Raw genomic sequence first — 18,995 nt, forward strand, 5'->3', positions numbered from 1 at the left:
TTTGGCAGACACCCGATAACAGACTCTGTCTCCCTGATCTCGGTTGGTAGGACCGAGTCCAGAGCTCCATATAGGGACATTCATTCACTTAAAGATGTTATTGTCACTTAAGGGCTCGTATCTGTATCAACAATCTACTTTTCTTTCTTACTGGATTTTATTCCTTCATCAAAAGACTATTACTGTCAGTACCTGTTTGAATTCCGTCAAAGAGTATGAGACAGAAGCATCATGGGCAAAGTCTGGGAAAGTTTCAAGTTTATACCTTCGGCCAAAGTCAAAGAACTAAGTACTGCCCCGTAGGAGGGCAGTGCCGTAAGTGCAGTCAAGATGTGCAATGTAAGGCATTACTTAAGGTTCTTTGCAACATCCCTTCGTCCCCTCGCTGCAACCTTTTTCATTCTTTTGGCTGTACTTCAGTTCATAATCTCCCTTCCACCTTACTATTGTGTTCGAGAGTTTCCTTCTGTTACACCTATCAAACCTATTTACACTCAATAGGTCTCAGCGCTTCGCCTCGGCCCAAAATTTTATATTCCGTTCCAAAGAACATTAGTATCTAAACCCGTTGGCCACTGTTTGCTGTGGGAATGTTTGGATTGCAAGACACTGATTACAATTTAGTACCTTTATACTAAAACATCTGGCATAGTCTGTGATATTTAGATAGTAACATTTTGGATAAAATGTCTCTGAAAACACAAAGGATCACAGAACAAAACGTCTTGTGCACTCTCATGGAACGCTTAGATTGAAATTCTTTTGAAAATAATAGTTCATATTACATAATCGCCATCAAGATTATTGCCGACTAGTATTTAGTCTTTAAAGCCATCAGAGAAAAATCATGTAAAGCGTCAATATATACAAATTTATGTCCCAGTAAACAAGTTAGAAACGTGGAGCATTTTTAAGTCTCCCCTGCGACCTGCGATACATAGAAAATGGTTCTTCAACTTGCAGGGTAAGCTATAACATCAACAGTTGTTCGCTTAAAAACGTAACAACAAAATAAAAGAATAATGTTGAGAAAACTATGGCACCTGACCATTATACAAAATATCTAAGTCATCAATTTATTTTTTTTAATTCAGTGAGGGGAAAAAATACCGTTAATCACAGTTGGAAGCTGGCTAATAAGCCAGGATTTACACATATTTGAATATCAAATCTACTATTTTATCATCTCTCTTACGTTTTCAGTCAAAATCCTACCACGCAGCTTTCCTGGTACAAGTAATGATATGTCCGTACAATTTTTCCATTCATTCCTGTCGCCTCCACCCTTTTATAATGGAGCAATTACTCACCTCACCCGTTCTTCCAGAACCTTCCCTCATTAGAAATAGGACTAGATTCAAAATACTACCACCAAACCACAGCACCTCTGGTGTAATTCCATGAACGCCTGGTGTGATTCCATTCAGGCAACTCCTTAATTGACTCACGTTTGCCCCTATACGACCTGCTCTGTGAGCAAGAGCCCGTGCTGGTGTAAGGACGACATGGCATAAAGTCAGCTTAATTATAAACAACAACAAGTGCACACCGACGCTCACACATACACATACATGTACATATATGTATATGTGTATGTGTGCGCGCATACGAGTGACTCCGTCATTTTCCCTTTTATATCTCAGTAGTTTTACAGAACTGACATAAAAAAAAAAAACAAAAAAAAAACTTTACTGATTATGGAGGGAAACCTGAAAACCAGGCAATAACTAACGACGGTTACTAACTGAATGAATAATTTATTTAGAGATTACATCGTATAGCCTCTTTCCAAATCCAGTGACGTATTAGACTTTTCATTCGCACAATGGTTATTGGATTCAGTTACCTTCTCATGTCTTATCACAGAAAAACCTAGTGACGAACTGAACGTCGATGAGCAGTATAGGTCTATTTATTCCAAAAAGATTTCCGCTGAAACCCTTTGAATGACCGAGTAAGAAACAATATGAAAGTATTTTTCTTTCCCCCACAACGAGCCTTGAGTCCTTGTCGGGTGCAGAAATGATAATAATTTATCTCATAAGTACGTATACCTGTCGAAGTCCACACTATACAGTATAAGCCGAGGTAAGTTTTACACATTTCTGGACAGAGCTGGCAAGCAAATTCCACTTTTTCATGGCGGTGATCACGGACTTAATTCCCCGCCTTTCTTAGCAAAATCCACATTCATATTATTTCGTGTATGCAGCCCACATGTCCATGTTCCTTTCACAAGTAAACTAAATGTTCTTCAGCCTCTAGAAGGGGTGGGCCATTCGTTATCCTTTATGAATTCTTCGTCCGAGTTCGTAATCCGATCCTCTATTGCACATTCTGTTGAATCCAGTCCAGGAAGGAGGTCACACGGGTGTAGACACCTGGGTAGTCAGGCCGGGCGCACTCGACCCCGAAGGAGACGATGCCCACCAGGTAAAATCGGCCATTGGGTAAGTGGAGGTAGTTCAGAGGGCCGCCGCTGTCACCCTGCGAATATTTTGCAAATTATTTCAATGTGAACTAAAAATTTGCTCTAATGATAATAATAGCAAAGATAAGTGATATTTTTACCCGTATGCAAATAACATAACAGCGGCAGTTACGAAAATATTCGCCCAGTTTTTTAAAGCAGTCTTACTCCAAAATATAAAGCTGTAAAGTTTGATTATTCACTTGACAAAATTTAGTATCAAAACAAATGCAATGTAGAAGAATGAGATACTTTCGACTAAAACTTTTAGATATTAATGAATTAGTAACATTTAAATAAGGAGTAAGGTGAAAAAATCACACTGGGTGGAATTGTTTTATACCTAAAATACATAGACGAGCATAAATAGCTTCCAATACGAGAAGCAATTTTCCATTGATTAGGCCTTGTTACTGTTTTCTTTTTTATACCAAAAAACTTTCAATAAGAAAAGTAATTTTCCATTAACTAGGTCTTTTGTTACTGTTTTCTTTAGAGAGTTTAAAGGCCAACAATGAGCAGTATAGGCAAGGGACAGGTATAGGCAAAAGACCGAACTTACACAAGCGTATGAGTGGCGCCGAAGTCCTTTCGCCATTCAAGGGGGATCAGGAAAGCCAGGGCAATAATAGCTGCTGATGTCTCAGCAGGGGGACCTACCTACCCAGCCCCACCCTCATGATTCCCCACTTTAACAGAAAAGTTGCATGCCACTGCAAATCTATCAAATCCTGTGCGAGGCTTGAACTAAGAAGCTACAGAGAGCCGATGAAACCACTGAGCTATCAATTTTTACTGATTCTTGGTTTAAGGGGACTATCTATGAAATGTAAGGTTATATATTACCTAGGTCTGAGGGATGAGTCTCTAATTGTTCTTCAGACAAGTTTCTTCATCAACCCTTTGGTTCCTGGCATAAAAAATACATGAAACCCTTTTGTTTCCCGATCTTAAAATCTTGTAACCTTTTGCCTCCTTCCTCCAAAACATATGCAATTCTTTCCTTTCATTCACTGAAAATTCTATGTAACCTTTTAATGGCTTCAAAAATATATACAACCCCTTAGTTTCCTTTCATCAAAAACGCATATAACATTTTTTTTTGATTTAAATAAACTAAATTACTGTTGCGGATGGGAATATTAATCAAAGTTACAACATTTCACTGATGCAGAATATTGTGGCAGAATAAGTTAAATGGATACTTTTACAAACTCAGTTGAAGCAAATTTGTTTTAATAAGGAAGATATTGTGGAATCTGATTAGAGATTTCAACACCTTTAATAGATACAAACACACACATATATACACTACATTTATATATATATATATATATATATATATATATATATATTATATATATATATATATATATATATATATATATACATATATATATATATATATAGATAGATAGATAGATAGATAGATAGATAGATAGATAGATAGATAGACATAGTCACAGTATAAGTACTCACGTTACAAGAATCCTGGCCTCCAGTCCCGGCACATAAAACTTTATCGTTAACAACAGGTTTATTCCTCAGTCGCTGATAAGACCTGAAGCAATTACTCCTCGGAACGACTGGTACTTGAGCCTGCATCGGTACTTTGGAAGTGGCTCGGTTCTCTGCAACGTAAAATAAGGAATGAGACCGATGCTCTAAAAAATTGAGAGTTGTGACAGAGCCTTAACGAATATTATAGGTCAGAAGAACATGGCATCACGACTCAACACTGTCTCCGGGAATAACTATAGGTTTATCGATTACGTAATAAAAGAATGATGATAAATATAATCGTCTTACCAAATGCCGTTCTTCCCCACCCGACGACAGTAAGTGATGTTCCGACGAACTCTTCGTTTCTGAAGTTGAATGGGAGACAAATTGGTCGAATGAAGTCTGAAAAAGAAATATAGTCCTTCAGTTAATAAAACGTTCTAATACACACACACACACACACACACACACACACACACACCACACACACACATATATATATATATATATATATATATATATATATATAATATATATATATATGAATTTTTTATCACATCGCCATGAATCATATGCATGCATTAAGCTACAAATGTCCTTTAATATCCTATCCAATTCGCTCTATCTCGAAATTAATATATTTTCATATATGTTAACAGAAGGGAAATTTTTTAGTTGATAACAATTTTCCCTTCTCGTGGATCCACGAGAGGACGAAATTATTATCAACAAAAGAATTCCCCTTCGGTTAACATATATAAAAATATATTAATTCCGAAGTAGAACGAATTGGATAGGATATTAAAGGACATTTGTAGCTTAATGCACACACACACACACACACACACACACATATATATATATATATAATATATATATATATATATATATATATCACTTATATCTTGTATAATATAATTGCATTTTACATATTTGTATATGAAATATGAGGCGCAATTTCGCTCGCAGTCTTAATCAATAAACGCAAAAGTGTCCCTAACCAATGTAAATATCTATCTAAAGACTTATGGTATATAAGATATTTATCCAAACCCTTATTTGCCAGTGAGATGGCGATACAATTGCTTATTTTATTTTTCTTCCTGGGATGATAACATTACCGTTGAATTCTAGATCCCCAGAGCATAATAGTTATAGTAGTTATTGTGTTTTATAACATTTGCCTTGCTAGTTAAGCATTAGGCGATTGTCGTCCAAATATGATAAATGAATTAATAATAAATTATGTATTAACACTGGTGTTTCGTCAACAAATAGGCTTAGGATCTGAGGGAATCGCTTATTCCACTACAGTATCTGAATTTATTGGGTTTATTGGCCAGTAAAACTATCCCGACAAGCCGGGTGTATGGAGTCTGTAGTGGTAGGGGTGTTATTATTATTATTATTATTATTCTTAGTTGGACAAGCACAATGCTAAAAGCCTAATGTTTCTAGTGCAGAAAACAGACCACCATGGGAAAACAGATACAGAAATAAACTAGAAAACATAAATATATAAGAAAAATATATAAGCTACAAGAATGAAATTATGAAGGAGCATTTGCATCAAATTTGAACATTTTCATTCCACCGATTCAGCTATACTCTGTTTTTTTCCATCTGTCCATCCGCCTGTGGTGTTTTTGTATGGTAACACTGCGTCCAGGGCTTTAGATAGTTACGCTATGTATAAGTTTTAGGTAAATAAAAGGACATCTGGGTGTACATTTGCAACTTTAAAGTGTTTTAATAATTTACATTATGCGAATTACACCATTAATATTCGAAATTATTGTTGAATGTAAGCTAAATGTAACTATCTAAAGCCCGGGACGCAGTGTTACCATGCGAAAACACCACAGGCCGATGGACAGATGGAAAAAAACAGAGTATAGTGACTTAGGAAGATCTTTCCGTGCCTTGGCCGTAGCTGGGATAAAGAAAAAAAAACGGAAATGGCCATCTTAAAAGACAAGACATTTTGTTAGAAATAAATGAATATATTTAGTACTCTAATACATGAAAGATTGGGAGCCCTAAAACTTTAACTGAAAAGTTTAATTGTCAAAACTTTACGGGTTTGAATTTACATACCATTATAAAAAACTGAGCGGTCCAAGATGGCGATGGCAATATCATTTTCGTGAGTGTTAGACCTATACGAACTGGTTCTTCTCCCCGCGATGCGAAACTCCTGCGGCCTCTCACCAGCATTGTCGTGGTCGAGATGGTGCTCCCCTAACCTTACTAGGTTCCTGAAATAAAACTTGTAATGAGACCCTTGCCTTAGCTGTTCGTTATATATTGGAATGTAAAAACAAATAAACAACAAATCAGTACCCAAGTGCGTGTTTCTAATCCCTTGTCGCTGCACTTAAGAGTAAATTTTTCTTTACGGGGCAACTATTTACTATCTCAGCAAACAGATCCACTTTACCGGGTTTCTGACCATTTTTCATTTATTTGATTCGTTATTTCATCAATATATAGTGGTCTTGATGGCGCTTGGAGCATTCCTGCAAATATATGAAACTTTTTCCTCATATTTTCTGGCCGAATCATATTTTACTTTTCAATCATTGAACTTCTATGCTGGCGGAATGACATCTGATTCAGTAACTGAAATCTTGAGCTGGCGGAATAGTACGTTGCTTCAGTACCGGAAATCTTGAGCTGAACATCAAATTGACTTTTTCTATTAGCCTTATTTATTTCTTTGTGAAGCTCGGCTTTTATATTGACAATTAATTTATTCTTACTTTCTTCAGTGGTTCGTGTGGTTGGCAATCCTGCATCAGAGTTAACTTTAGAACCTCATTCTCTCTACTGCAAAGGTACTTCATTATCCACATTTTATAAACATCAGCTTGTTTAATGAGTCGATGTGATGGGAGACTGAGTAGGCGCTCCTCACAGGTAGTCTTTTAAATCTATTGATCGGTTCAAAAGGCGTTTTCTTCTGAGAACGCCAACCTCTGGAACTCATTCCTGGAATGGTGACCCTGCTTCCAGGAGGATAAGCCTTTTTCACCCGATCTCTCATGTACCCCTTCTTTCTCTTTCTGACTTGGACTGTGTTAAGGGCAATTCTCCTCTTTCACGTTACAACAACCAACCCTCCCTAACACTTCCCCCAGCAACCTTCCCGCCCCCCCAGCCCCCCAGCACCTTCTGCCCCCATGGAAAATCCCACCGGAGAAACGAGCCACTTGAACGCGAACCAAGGTGAACAGCTTCTTACCACTTCTAGAGTAATACGTTTTGGTGGACTGTCGTCATTACATTTTCAAATTCTAGACTTATAAGAGGACGGAAGATATGTACGATAGTTAAAGAAACAAAAAACAAAACAGGTTCTGTTTTTTTTATGAAGAAAACTGGTTATTTTCGGTTGTCGTACGTGGAACACAATGTCCTTCGCACACGCAACCAAACCTTTGTGAAGAGTTACTGATTAATTGTGCAAATATCACAACGTATAAATAAAAAGCCTCAAGAAATACTCAAGATGACTGACTCTTCTAAATGCTGAACACATTAGGAAAAAAAGTTTTCTCTTTAAGATATTCAGCGTGCATTTGTTCAAGGTTACATCATCTCCTCCATAGTACGCGCTATTTTTGTAAGATGATACGTCAGGAGAAGCATCCTCTCTTGTATGCAACAGCAAATTTAAAACTAAAATTCAAGTTTAAGTTTTACCTTATTTTCATTATGCATATTAACATCGTACGAAGTACTACAGGTATTCTGTCTACTTGCAGTTTCATTCCCTTATTACCCTACCTGTTGGTTATTATACGCAAATACGCGTAAAATCCCCATGGACCTAAACAATTATATTTGACAAGAAAAAGTTAGAAAGTTAGAAAATAATCTCGCAATTCATTTCAGATATTTTTATCTTAAAATTCAATGAATTATTTGAATTACATTTTCCCTGAATAATTACGAAAATAGAATTTGTAAACGAATTACAAAAATGCCATTTATTGCCTTATAAAATTTTCATGCCTCGAAAGTACCTGTCAAAATATTATAAAGTCAGTGGACTACTTTTCTCATTCACTTTAAGGAATCTGTAATTATTCACGTTATCTTAACACAATGGAGAAACTAAAAGCACGTAATTAAGAACAATGAATCTGCTAATGAATAAAGACTTACGGATCACTATCTCCACCGAAGCAGTGAGCAGCAGTGATAACATGTCTGGCAGTGATGAGAGTTCCTCCGCAGTTGACGAAGAACTGGTTTCCGGAAATTCTCTGACCCAGCGCTGCTAACCAGGGCCAGAAACCAGGCTGTGAAAGTGATTACCATGAAAGGATGTAAGTCACATACATTGACGAAATAGCTGGCAAAGCGTTTCCGACAGTTTGTCTTCATATATGCACAGAAAAATAATATACATTATATATATATATATATATATATATATATATATATATATATATATATATATATATATATATATATATATTATATTACAGGGAATATGTGAAATCCAGGGATTTCACGAAATCCCTGGGGCGTATGTGAAATAAGCAATTTGCTTAGGAATATTAGATCCCAGAGGACTAGTACTAGACACGGTGAAACAGTGATTCATCTACACTGATTCGCCTGGTTTGGTACTAGTCCCTCAAGGGTCAAATGTGTTTCGCCGTGTTTAGTACTAGCCCCTGGGGGATCAAATGCACTTAGGGACATTTGATCCCCCACGAGCTAGTACTAAATATACGAAATACATTTGACCTTCCCAGGGGATAGTAGAAGAATCACTGTTTCACCGTGTTTAGTACTAGATAGCCATCAGGGTTCAAATGTTCCTAAGCGAATGGGTCATTTCACATATTCCCCAAGGATTTCGTGAAATCCTTGATTTCACTTATTCCCTGTAAGACACACACACAATATACATACATACACACACACACACATACACACACACACATACACACACACACACACACACACACACACATATATATATATATATATATATATATATATATATATATATTATATATATATACAGCCAATTAAAACACTCGTCTTTTAAAGGTTTGGGCAACAGCAGAAGACGTAATCATTTCATCCCCATTTGCTACTGTCTTTTTTCATATGAATAAAAAAGATTTTTTTTGTTCCAAAAATCTTTTTCAGATTTCTGTAATAATCTTTATTTTTATGTACTAGATATTTTAACTAGTTTACAGCTTCATTAAAAATGATGTTATTATTGAGACACATGGGCTGTCTTTCTAATCTGTCTTTCTAATTTCATTTTAATAATTATTATTAATGTCGGGAGTTATTATGAAAAGGATAAATAAGCAGTGCCAAGTTCCAATTCACTGTAGATCAGTTGTCATTACAGCACTCTTACACACTTGATTAACACCAATATATTTCTGAATGCCACCATGGGAATGAATTGACACTTATATACTCACAGCTGCTCAGAGATTCATTATTTTTAAGCGTTTTTTTTATATATATTCTGTGTGTTTTCCATTTTCTTGTTGATCAATAGTTCCATTTTAGAGTTTTTTCACATTCTGGTGGTGAATTGAAAGCCATTAAATACTAACAGTCTGTTTGATTCCACTCACCAGTCAGGCCTATAAAACGCATCGTGTTGCAAACATAGTTTAAAGTAAGTTATCTTAGTTATGTGTAGAGTCCCAGTGGACAACTAAGGGAATGCAAATATGGAAAAACTTATGTTATTTTAACACTACTATCTATGGTTTGATTTACGAATACTCTAGCGAGAGAATTATTCATTTATGAAAAATACATTTGTATGTGAGTCTTTTATCTCCTCAGTTCTACTTCGTCACCTTGGGGCCAATATTAGTTCCACTGAAAAGTGCCGATTTAGAAGAATCTGGCCGTTGTGGCTTTTGTAAGACCAGAACTTACTAAGACTTAACGCCGCCATCAACGCTCAGTTATACCTGCGCAGTTATGCCTGTGCAGGCAAAACTGAACGTTAGTGGGTTCAGTTTTGCCTGCACAGGCATACTGTGCAGGCACAGGGTGTCCATAAAGCCCTAGTACCATAACAAGTATTCATTGCTTGTAATGGTACTAGGACTTTATGGACACCTAGTGTAACTGAGCGTTAGTGGCAGCCTTTAGTGGTCCCTGTGCAAGGCTTACCTGAGATTCCACTCCACCGGTCACTCGAGGTACTCCCGGGACTCCGCACTCATTCTCCGAGGGAATGACGGAGGTCTGAGGCAATCGTTGAGGGGGGGCGTTCACGGAGAAGGTAGGGAAATTGTTCGTCGGTAACACAGTTTGGCCGAGGGGGCAGCAGATGAAGACGCTTCGAGCAAACACCCTGTCGTTGAATAGAATGGTAAATTTAGACCAAAGGCCAAGTGCTTGGATCCATGAGCTCATTCGGCGCTGAAACAGGAATTGACTGCAAAAAGGCTTTAAATGTGTAACAGGAGGAAAACCTCGCAGGTGTACTCTGCATCAACCGTTAGGGGAGGGTGGAAAGCAAGACGGAAGAAAGAGAATGCGAACGTAAGGACACTAAAAGAAATGAAAGGGGTCGGGGCTAGGGGCCGAAGGGACGCTGCAAAGAACCTAGAGTAATGACTACAGTGCACCGTAGGAAGTGCACTGACGATACTAGCCCCCTACGGAGCCCTCTTATTGAAGAAATGGAAATGGACAGAGGCTTTCGTTGCGCGAAGTAAGGAAAATTTCGACACCGCCTTGCGTTTCGTAAACAGGTTTGGTTTCGATCTCGTGCACCGAAGCAATAAACAGTTCCATATAACTTTACAAACTAGGGGAAAGTCTGTCAAAGGAGAGCTATAAACTACAACCCGCAAAGTCAAATATGACGACGCGAGGAACTTCAGATTTAAACAAGAAGTTGGTTATCAGTAGAGCAGATAAAGGGCAACTTTCTAGTCACTATAGAATACGAACCGTTTGTTGCTTCGATTTGTAGGTCGAAACTTCGGATCAGTTTGGAAAGGGTGGGTGCGGGTTTAAGCAGCAGTATTTCGAGTATTTATTTATTCTATTTACATGTTTGACGATCTCAATATTCATTATGCAAGACTTCAAAATTGCTTTGTGATATTGTTGTGCAGCAAATGCTTGCCAAATGAATTATATGCATATGTGAAAAATATACCTGAATGTAATAGAAACGAATACAGTCAATACACTACTATGGTTATTAACTTTTATAACATTCATATATTAAATGTATTGGATTATACACATTACATTTGATCAAATACACTGCAAACCTAAATCTACACACGTTACATTCATAGGGCAAGCTACAACAACTTACTAGAAAGGAAACGGAAAAAATGAAATTTAGTAAAAGAAAAAAAAAAAAAAAATTCAAAGAATGACTTTGTCTCACATTTCTTTTTCATTTGAAGTGAAACTTTGGCTCACCTGCAGATGCGTTCCCTGAAGAACCTCTGTACCGCAAAATCGTTCAGCTGCTGCAGCAGGGGAATGAACTGACCACACTGACTGAGACGCCCACATACCCCTGAAACGTCATTAGGTCACGTGAGATTGGTGTCAGATTAAAAAAAAAAATAACGGAAATAACCTAAGATTAACTATCTGGATGTTGCAGCATTGACTGATTATATAGGTGAGGACATAAGTAATGCATACCACTCCTCCTTGCACTAGACCTAAACTTCAATTTGCAAAGGCTGTGAAGTAACTATGAGCATCCAGCTATCCAGAAATTCAATGGTACTTCTACCTTAGAAATTAGACAAAGACGGAAAGCACTCTGCTTGTCAGCTAAGAGGAAATACGCTATTTGTAAGTTTTTTTTTCTTTTTGCTACTTTGTTACTTCTAAGTTGCATTTTACAAACAAATTTCAGACCCACGTCGTGCCAGTGATAATGGCCCATGTGAAATGACAGAAATGAATCGTAGAATGATTTATGCCTTTTATCACTTCACCACGATTCTTTAATGATGTCGTTTCTGCTTTGTTTTTGAAGGCAAAGTCCCATTATTTCACTCGCTCGGGGCAAATTTAATTTTAATCTCTATGTGCCTCCATGCTCAGCCAGTGTCATCTGACGACAAAACAGATGAATATATGAGATTACTGGATTGCCAGCGTACAAGGCAACAAAAGTAAACATATCTATAATGCTGGTGAAGTAATGCTATATATTTGTTCTCCTTTTCGTGTATAAAATCCTAGATTTTATCATTATCAAAATATAGTTTCCGTGAAGGATAGATCAAAATTATCATTCGAATCCTCAATTAGCACTAAGGATGCAAATTTCAAAAGCATCATTTGGTTTCTCCATATCAAAGACGACTATAGACAACAAATCGTGTTAAAGTTCACAGACACGCACCTCTTTCTCCGATGGGCGTAAAGCACCCGCTTGAAGACGAGAATCCGGAAAAGAAGTTGAAGTTCTGTCGATTCGTGATGTTCAGCCCTTCACTGAGCTGTTGGTCTACCTCCTGGATTGGAGGTTCCTCTCCACCCACTTCGTCTGGGAATATGACATCTGGAAGAAAGAGAGAAGGATGTGAAAAATAAGGGCAATGTTCAAAACTCCAGTTTAAAAAAAGAGATATGGACTCTCGGCTCAATACGCAAATATTTCATTTACAATTAGATAGTAATCAAGAACAGATTACAAGACCCACTGAAATTAATATTAATTTATTAGTGTTATATCTATCAGAAATCCTGGAAAGTATGGTTGCTAAGACGTCAAATATATCCCGAGAATATGTTTCAGAATTTTGTGTTTTACACATTAAAACGTTTCTGAAACCTTACCTTGAGCGTAGGTTGTCGATAAGAATAACAAGGCTATCACAAAGACCCTCATGTTACCTGGAAAGGTTTAGAGCTATGATAGAGAAATATTGAATTCAGTAAACAGAGAATAAATTTAATTCTTTATGTAAAACTACGCACGAAAGAATTACAAACAAGGCTATACATTTCAATATAAACACTTAACCACAATTCACTTGTTTAATGGTTTTTCTCTTCTTTAGTAAAATTAAAGTAATAATAACTTAATAAAGAAAGTTCGCATATTCTACTGCTTGATTTGAGAATGATATGAATAGGACACAAACAAATCATAAGGAACTTCAATAATTTTGCAGTTGCAGGCTATTTTAAAAGCAACTAAAATCTAGGCCACTTAAGGCATCACTAATGTTGACTTGTGAGCAAGCTCCATTGTACTTTTGTAATTATCAGTTACTATAAAGAAGCCCAGCGCGAGTCTTCAGTTTTTATATAGCAAATAATTCTCAATAATCTGTGATGTTATACTTAGTTATCAGCAAACTTTCAAATAATTGTACTGATATTTCCTGTTTGTCAACAGATCTTTAGTAATTTCCCTAACCGGTTTTGACTAGAATGAAAAATTAACCTACCTTCAATTAACTAAAAAAGAAAAAGTGTTGTTTGTTTTTAAATCAAGGAAATAATATAATGTCAGTGGCCTGCAGACTAAGGTAGCCCCTTCTTCACACGAATTACTGGTTTCTTAAGCAAGTATTTTGACATGCCCGGAAATTCCATGAAATAAACAGTCCAAGACAACGAATCCCCCTCTCATACTTGGGAAAAGTCCCTGACACATCTACTTGGATCGCGGGAGATTTCCTCTTGAAGACAGGGAATTCCCTTAAAGTGGGCTGCTATTACCTCAGTCAAGGGATCTGTGTAGTTTTTGTTAAGCAGGTCTATCACCTTTTTGTGTGTATGCAAGAGTAGGCTGTTATTACCTCTCCAAGGGATCAGTGTAGTTTTTGGTTGCAGGTCCACAATGATATCGTATGTGCGTATACAGACTTTAATGTATAATAAAAGCTTTCGAACCTTGTACTAGGTTCATCTTCAGTCAAGTGCACTTGACTGAAGATGAACCTAGTACAAAGTTCGAAAGCTTTTATTATACATTAAAGACTTTATACGCACATGCGATATTATTGTGGACCTGCAACCATTGTCATAATTTCCGACACAGAAAATTGTGCCCACAGTGTAGAGTTTGTTACGGAGGATCTAGTTTTTTTCCCCTTCAATTCGTTATTAATCCCACTAACGTATATTAAAAGGTAATGGAATGAGAGTTATTGTGTTCATTACAATCTTGTATTTGTGAAAGGCAATGTAAACGATGCAGAATATTTGGATAACTATATCAATCGCATCAAGAGATGTTTACAACCTGACTATCTTTTCTACTTAAACCGCGCTGAGATTAACTTGGTCTTTCTAATCATTAGCGAAAGTACCATAAATACAGCATTGATTCCAATGGAGATGAACATTGGTTAATAGCCATTGTAAACTATAAACAGCCTTTAACAGTGATGCGCTATTTTTGTTTGGGCAACGGCAGGGAACGCAACTCGCTTCAGTAAATCTAGCACTCACTTCATGCTTCAAGCGCTTTCACAGATTCATGAGTCGAGTTACATGACGAAGCAAGTGCTCCGTCAAGAATCAAAACAAGAAATAAGAACGAAAGTATAGGTCTAATGACGTACAAAAGCAATGGGAGGATTAAGACACCAAGAAAGGAGGCGATATTTACATTATGACAGGCTGAAACGTGGAGATAAGAGGATGAAAAGTGAAGAAAAATGCAGCAATGAGAAGAACGGCCAAAGAAAAGAGTTGATAACTTAATGCTTAATTAGATAAATTCGACATATCTAGGAAGGCATGCTTCTACCAACAGTTACCACAATTAAATACTTCAGCAAAATATTTCTGCTGCTGTATTTGGAGTGATCGTTACCATTTCTAGGGAACGATTTACCAAATAACAAAAACAAAGTCATGTGAAAAGAACACACGCACATACAAAAAAAATAAGAAATGTAAATAATCAGTACTTTAAAATGGACATTTAAAACCTAAATAAACACTCATGAACACAGTACAATCTGTCCTTTACTTATTTTGTTTGATTTGGGTAAAAGTCCTTCAACTTTACTTTCAGTCAGTAATTTAACTTAAATATGCTGCATGACGCACGCTAGTTCATGCAGGCAGTGACAAACGAAGCTGTGGTGTTTAGATAGGGCAGCAATGATATTTGTTGTGTTTATCTTTTACGGCGTCGCTATAATGGCAAAAGTTACAGAGAGAATAAAGTGAAATTTTGAAGAAAAAAAATTTTTTTTGTTCACACTCTCATTAGTAAAACGTAATCTATGCCAGGGCACCGAATATCGTCATATATCATCCTCGCCAGCTGCTCAAAAGAAAAAAAGGAAAAAATCGACAAAAAAAATAAACAAATAAAAATCGAAAACACTCGCCGAGAAGACAGAAACATCGAATGGCAGCAAAGAAAAACGACAAAAAAAAAAAAAAGATAAATAAATATAAATCGACAACACTTGCCGAGTAGACCGGAACATCCAACGGCAGCAACGCATCATCGCTGAATCCCTCAAAAAAAAAAAAAAAAAAAAAAAAAAAAAAAAAAAAAAAAACTCCTGACTTTTAGGTCGGGACGAGGTTACCCAACGCCCTGTATATACAAATAAAAGTCGACTACGCACCATGAATTCTTACGGCTGGAATAACCCAGGAGCCCGGGACAGCTGGACAGGAATCCCAGGGAAGACCATTTTTTCTTTTATTTTTTTTCTTTTATTAACCAGCATCCCTAAAGGGAAGTCTGGGATTACCGATCGTACAATATGAATGCAGAGGACAGGTTAAATTGCTAGTCTTGTGAGGACAGAGAATGCACGCTTATTTACCAAGGAGTTAGCTATATATATATAATATATATATATATATATATATATATATATATATATATAATATATATATATATATATATATATTATAGTATATGTGTGTAATAAATGTGTGTGTGTGTGTATGTGTATAAATAATGTATGTATATGCATATAAATATATACATATATATACATATATACATATTTATTTACATATACATATATTTACAATACATTTACACACGCACACACACTTACTCACGCACACACACACACACGTGTACACACACACACACATATATATATATATACATTTATTGATTTTAAAAATCTTCTTAAACATGATTTACATCATATAATCTTTTCTATCACCACTCAAAAATATTTTCATCAGATTTTCTATAAATATTTCTCACTGTAATAATTCCAGGATATTAGAAGATATAAAACAAAAGCAATAAAACTGATGTTGAAAAAAGGCTTAACCAAACTATACCCCATGAAAACAAAGCAAAACGGATAAGAAACAGAGACGATGCTCGTGTTATAAAACAGTGCGCAGTTTTTGGCAACTATTACGATAATATACTATGTTTACATCTATATGGGCTTACGCTAATTCACAATGATTTAGCATCCACAGGTATGGACATCTCACAATATCGGCACACGGCATAAACGCTGAGAAATTTTAACTCACCTTAGGAAGTAATCCTGACAGCGATCTTAACACTAGTGAGTTTCAAGTAGACTGTTCAAGGTTTCTGTGGGTACCATCCACCAGACTTACTCTTATCCCCGTCTCGAAGTTGCCAGTTCGCTTTTAACAGGAGTACTTTGACACAGGGATTTACCCGTGACGGCAATTTGATTAATAATGATTCTAATTATGAAAAACAAGATCTCGTATGGAGAACGACGAATTAATGAACGAGTGACTGAATAAGATGAGAAATTAGGTTTCCCCCGTGCAAGATGATTGTGTATGGAAATGAGTAAGAAAGAACGTCACCTTACTTCAAACAAGACGCACGAGTTTCAACATTCGTTAACAGTGAAAATGTACTGTTCATTCATCCTTACGTTGACAGAGCTCTAATCCACGACGTCTTCCCTTTGGCATTAATGATAGTAGTGATCCTCAAAAAGAATCAATGAGTAATAATAATAATAATAATAATAATAATAATAATAATAATAATAATAATAATAATAATAATAATAATAAAAAATAGATAGAAAACTCATAATCACATGAGTCAATAAAATAGGAAAGTATATCCACAGTAATATGCCTGCTTGATTTTGTTCTTTAAAATATATACAAAATCCGTAGACATTCGCAAGTTCTGTCGTTACTAAAGTAGACAATAGTTGCTCTAGCAATAATATATACTATATATATATATATATATATATATATATATATATATATATATATATATATATATATATATATATATATATATATATATATATATATATATATATATATAGAGAGAGAGAGAGAGAGAGAGAGAGAGAGAGAGAGAGAGAGATATACGGACTCAATTTCCTGCACTATGATTGCGAACGAAGATAACGCTTGTTTTATTGCTAAAACTTAAAACCCACAGCATTCTCAAGTGGTGAACCATAAATTGCTTTGTAGAGACACTTTTCTGGGTCTGGGATTAAAATGTGTATGACATCCTTTGGCAGTACGAAACGAGAAAAGAGTTCTCGTCTTCATTCACATACTAGGAAAATATTCTTCGCTAAGATGAACGAGCGGAAAGACTGTGGGAAGATTTTGGCGCATAATAAAAAAAGAATAGCGATTGTCTACGTAGGACGTTACGATTCATTATAGTTATTGTGTTGAAAAAAAAGAAGGAAAATTTGCTGAATAAAGAGTGAGGTGAAAATGCATGATACGAAAGATACTAATGAATGAAATAAGCTAATGACTTATGTTGTAAATAGCTGATTAATTTAAGATATACTGCACCACAACTATGGCTGCCACATATACATATTTTCAAAGTTTTTATCTATAATATTTTGATCTTCGTTTTATGTAGTTTAATTTTCTTGGTCGACGACTATATATATATATAGTATATATATATATATATATATATTATATATATATATATATATATTAAATATATATATATAAATATCATATTCTAACCATCAGTATGATGATTAAAGATATAGATGAAACATACTGACAAAAAACAATGGAATCACTAAATACAAAATATACTATACAAAGAGAACTGAATGAACACGATCTTGACGTAGAATACCATCTTCATCGCATTCTTACAATCTCTTTCGTAGAGGAAACTAGAATGCTTTGCCTTTCGAATAAAGATTTCCACGCATTCAGTTCAGTCCTGCAAGCCACGAAAGTGTATAATTCCTTAAACAAGGGGGGAGGTTCTCATTTATTTAGAATTTCATGATCTGGGCATTACACCTTACTCAACCTTCGAGTGAAGCAATCTGGTATTGTATACTTACGAGTTTTTTCTTATCTTTATTTTTTTAATTTTTTAAGCTGTTTATAAGAGCAAGAGTGTCTACTGGTATGAAACCAACGTATTTTAACAACCAACAACAACCAGCCAGAAGTTCAGTGGCTAATAACCTGCTCTATTGTTCGCCTTCAAAGATATGAGTGATAATTGTACATACGAGTTAGTTGGTATTCAAACCTTATATTCCATAACGAAGCACATACAGCAGATGAGTTATTAGGCTCGTACCTTTGGGAAAGAATGTTACCACTGCATCAGAAATGCGAGCGGTTTTTGGATAATAAGACTTCTTCCAGTTATACACAGAGTCATGTGAGTGAGTATATATACAGATGAGAATGGCACCTGTCTTGTCAATTAAGTAGGGGAGCTCTGAATCTTTTTATCGTTCTATTCGTATGACAGGAATATCCCACATCAGCTGAGATATGATCCTGTCACATATTTGTCTAAACATTTTAGACAACTAAGGATGAACGGAGAGGAAACCTTCCGATCACCGTCAAACAAGTTCAGCCCGAAACCGATGCGCTAAAAACAAGCAAAAAAGTTCTTCGGCACAATCGAGTTTTCAGCACAGCCGGTACGCTGCATAATCAAGGCCACAGAGAATAGATCTATCTTTCGATGGTCTCGGTATAATGCTATATGAGCAGCGTCCCATGAAACTTTAACAACAGCCTGGTAGTGGGCTATCCTATATCGTTGCCA

The 18,995-nt window shown here is 36.0% G+C and overlaps 1 protein-coding gene across 1 annotated transcript; it reads right to left on the reverse strand.

Moving 5' to 3' along the window:
• Nucleotides 1–1,737: 1,737 nt before the first annotated feature.
• LOC135214028 (venom protease-like) lies at nt 1,738–16,556 on the reverse strand. The gene is made up of 10 exons (XM_064248144.1): nt 16,457–16,556; nt 12,806–12,862; nt 12,369–12,527; nt 11,423–11,522; nt 10,148–10,331; nt 8,144–8,280; nt 6,071–6,231; nt 4,280–4,375; nt 3,950–4,101; nt 1,738–2,487 (listed from the first exon to the last, which is right to left on the reverse strand). The coding sequence occupies exons 2-10, from the start codon at nt 12,855–12,857 to the stop codon at nt 2,326–2,328; spliced, it is 1,203 nt and encodes a 400-aa protein (XP_064104214.1). The 5' UTR covers nt 12,858–12,862; nt 16,457–16,556; the 3' UTR covers nt 1,738–2,325.
• Nucleotides 16,557–18,995: the final 2,439 nt, after the last annotated feature.

Source organism: Macrobrachium nipponense, chromosome 43 (genome assembly GCF_015104395.2).
Source record: "Macrobrachium nipponense isolate FS-2020 chromosome 43, ASM1510439v2, whole genome shotgun sequence".
In the NCBI taxonomy this organism is placed as follows: Eukaryota; Metazoa; Arthropoda; class Malacostraca; order Decapoda; family Palaemonidae; genus Macrobrachium; species Macrobrachium nipponense.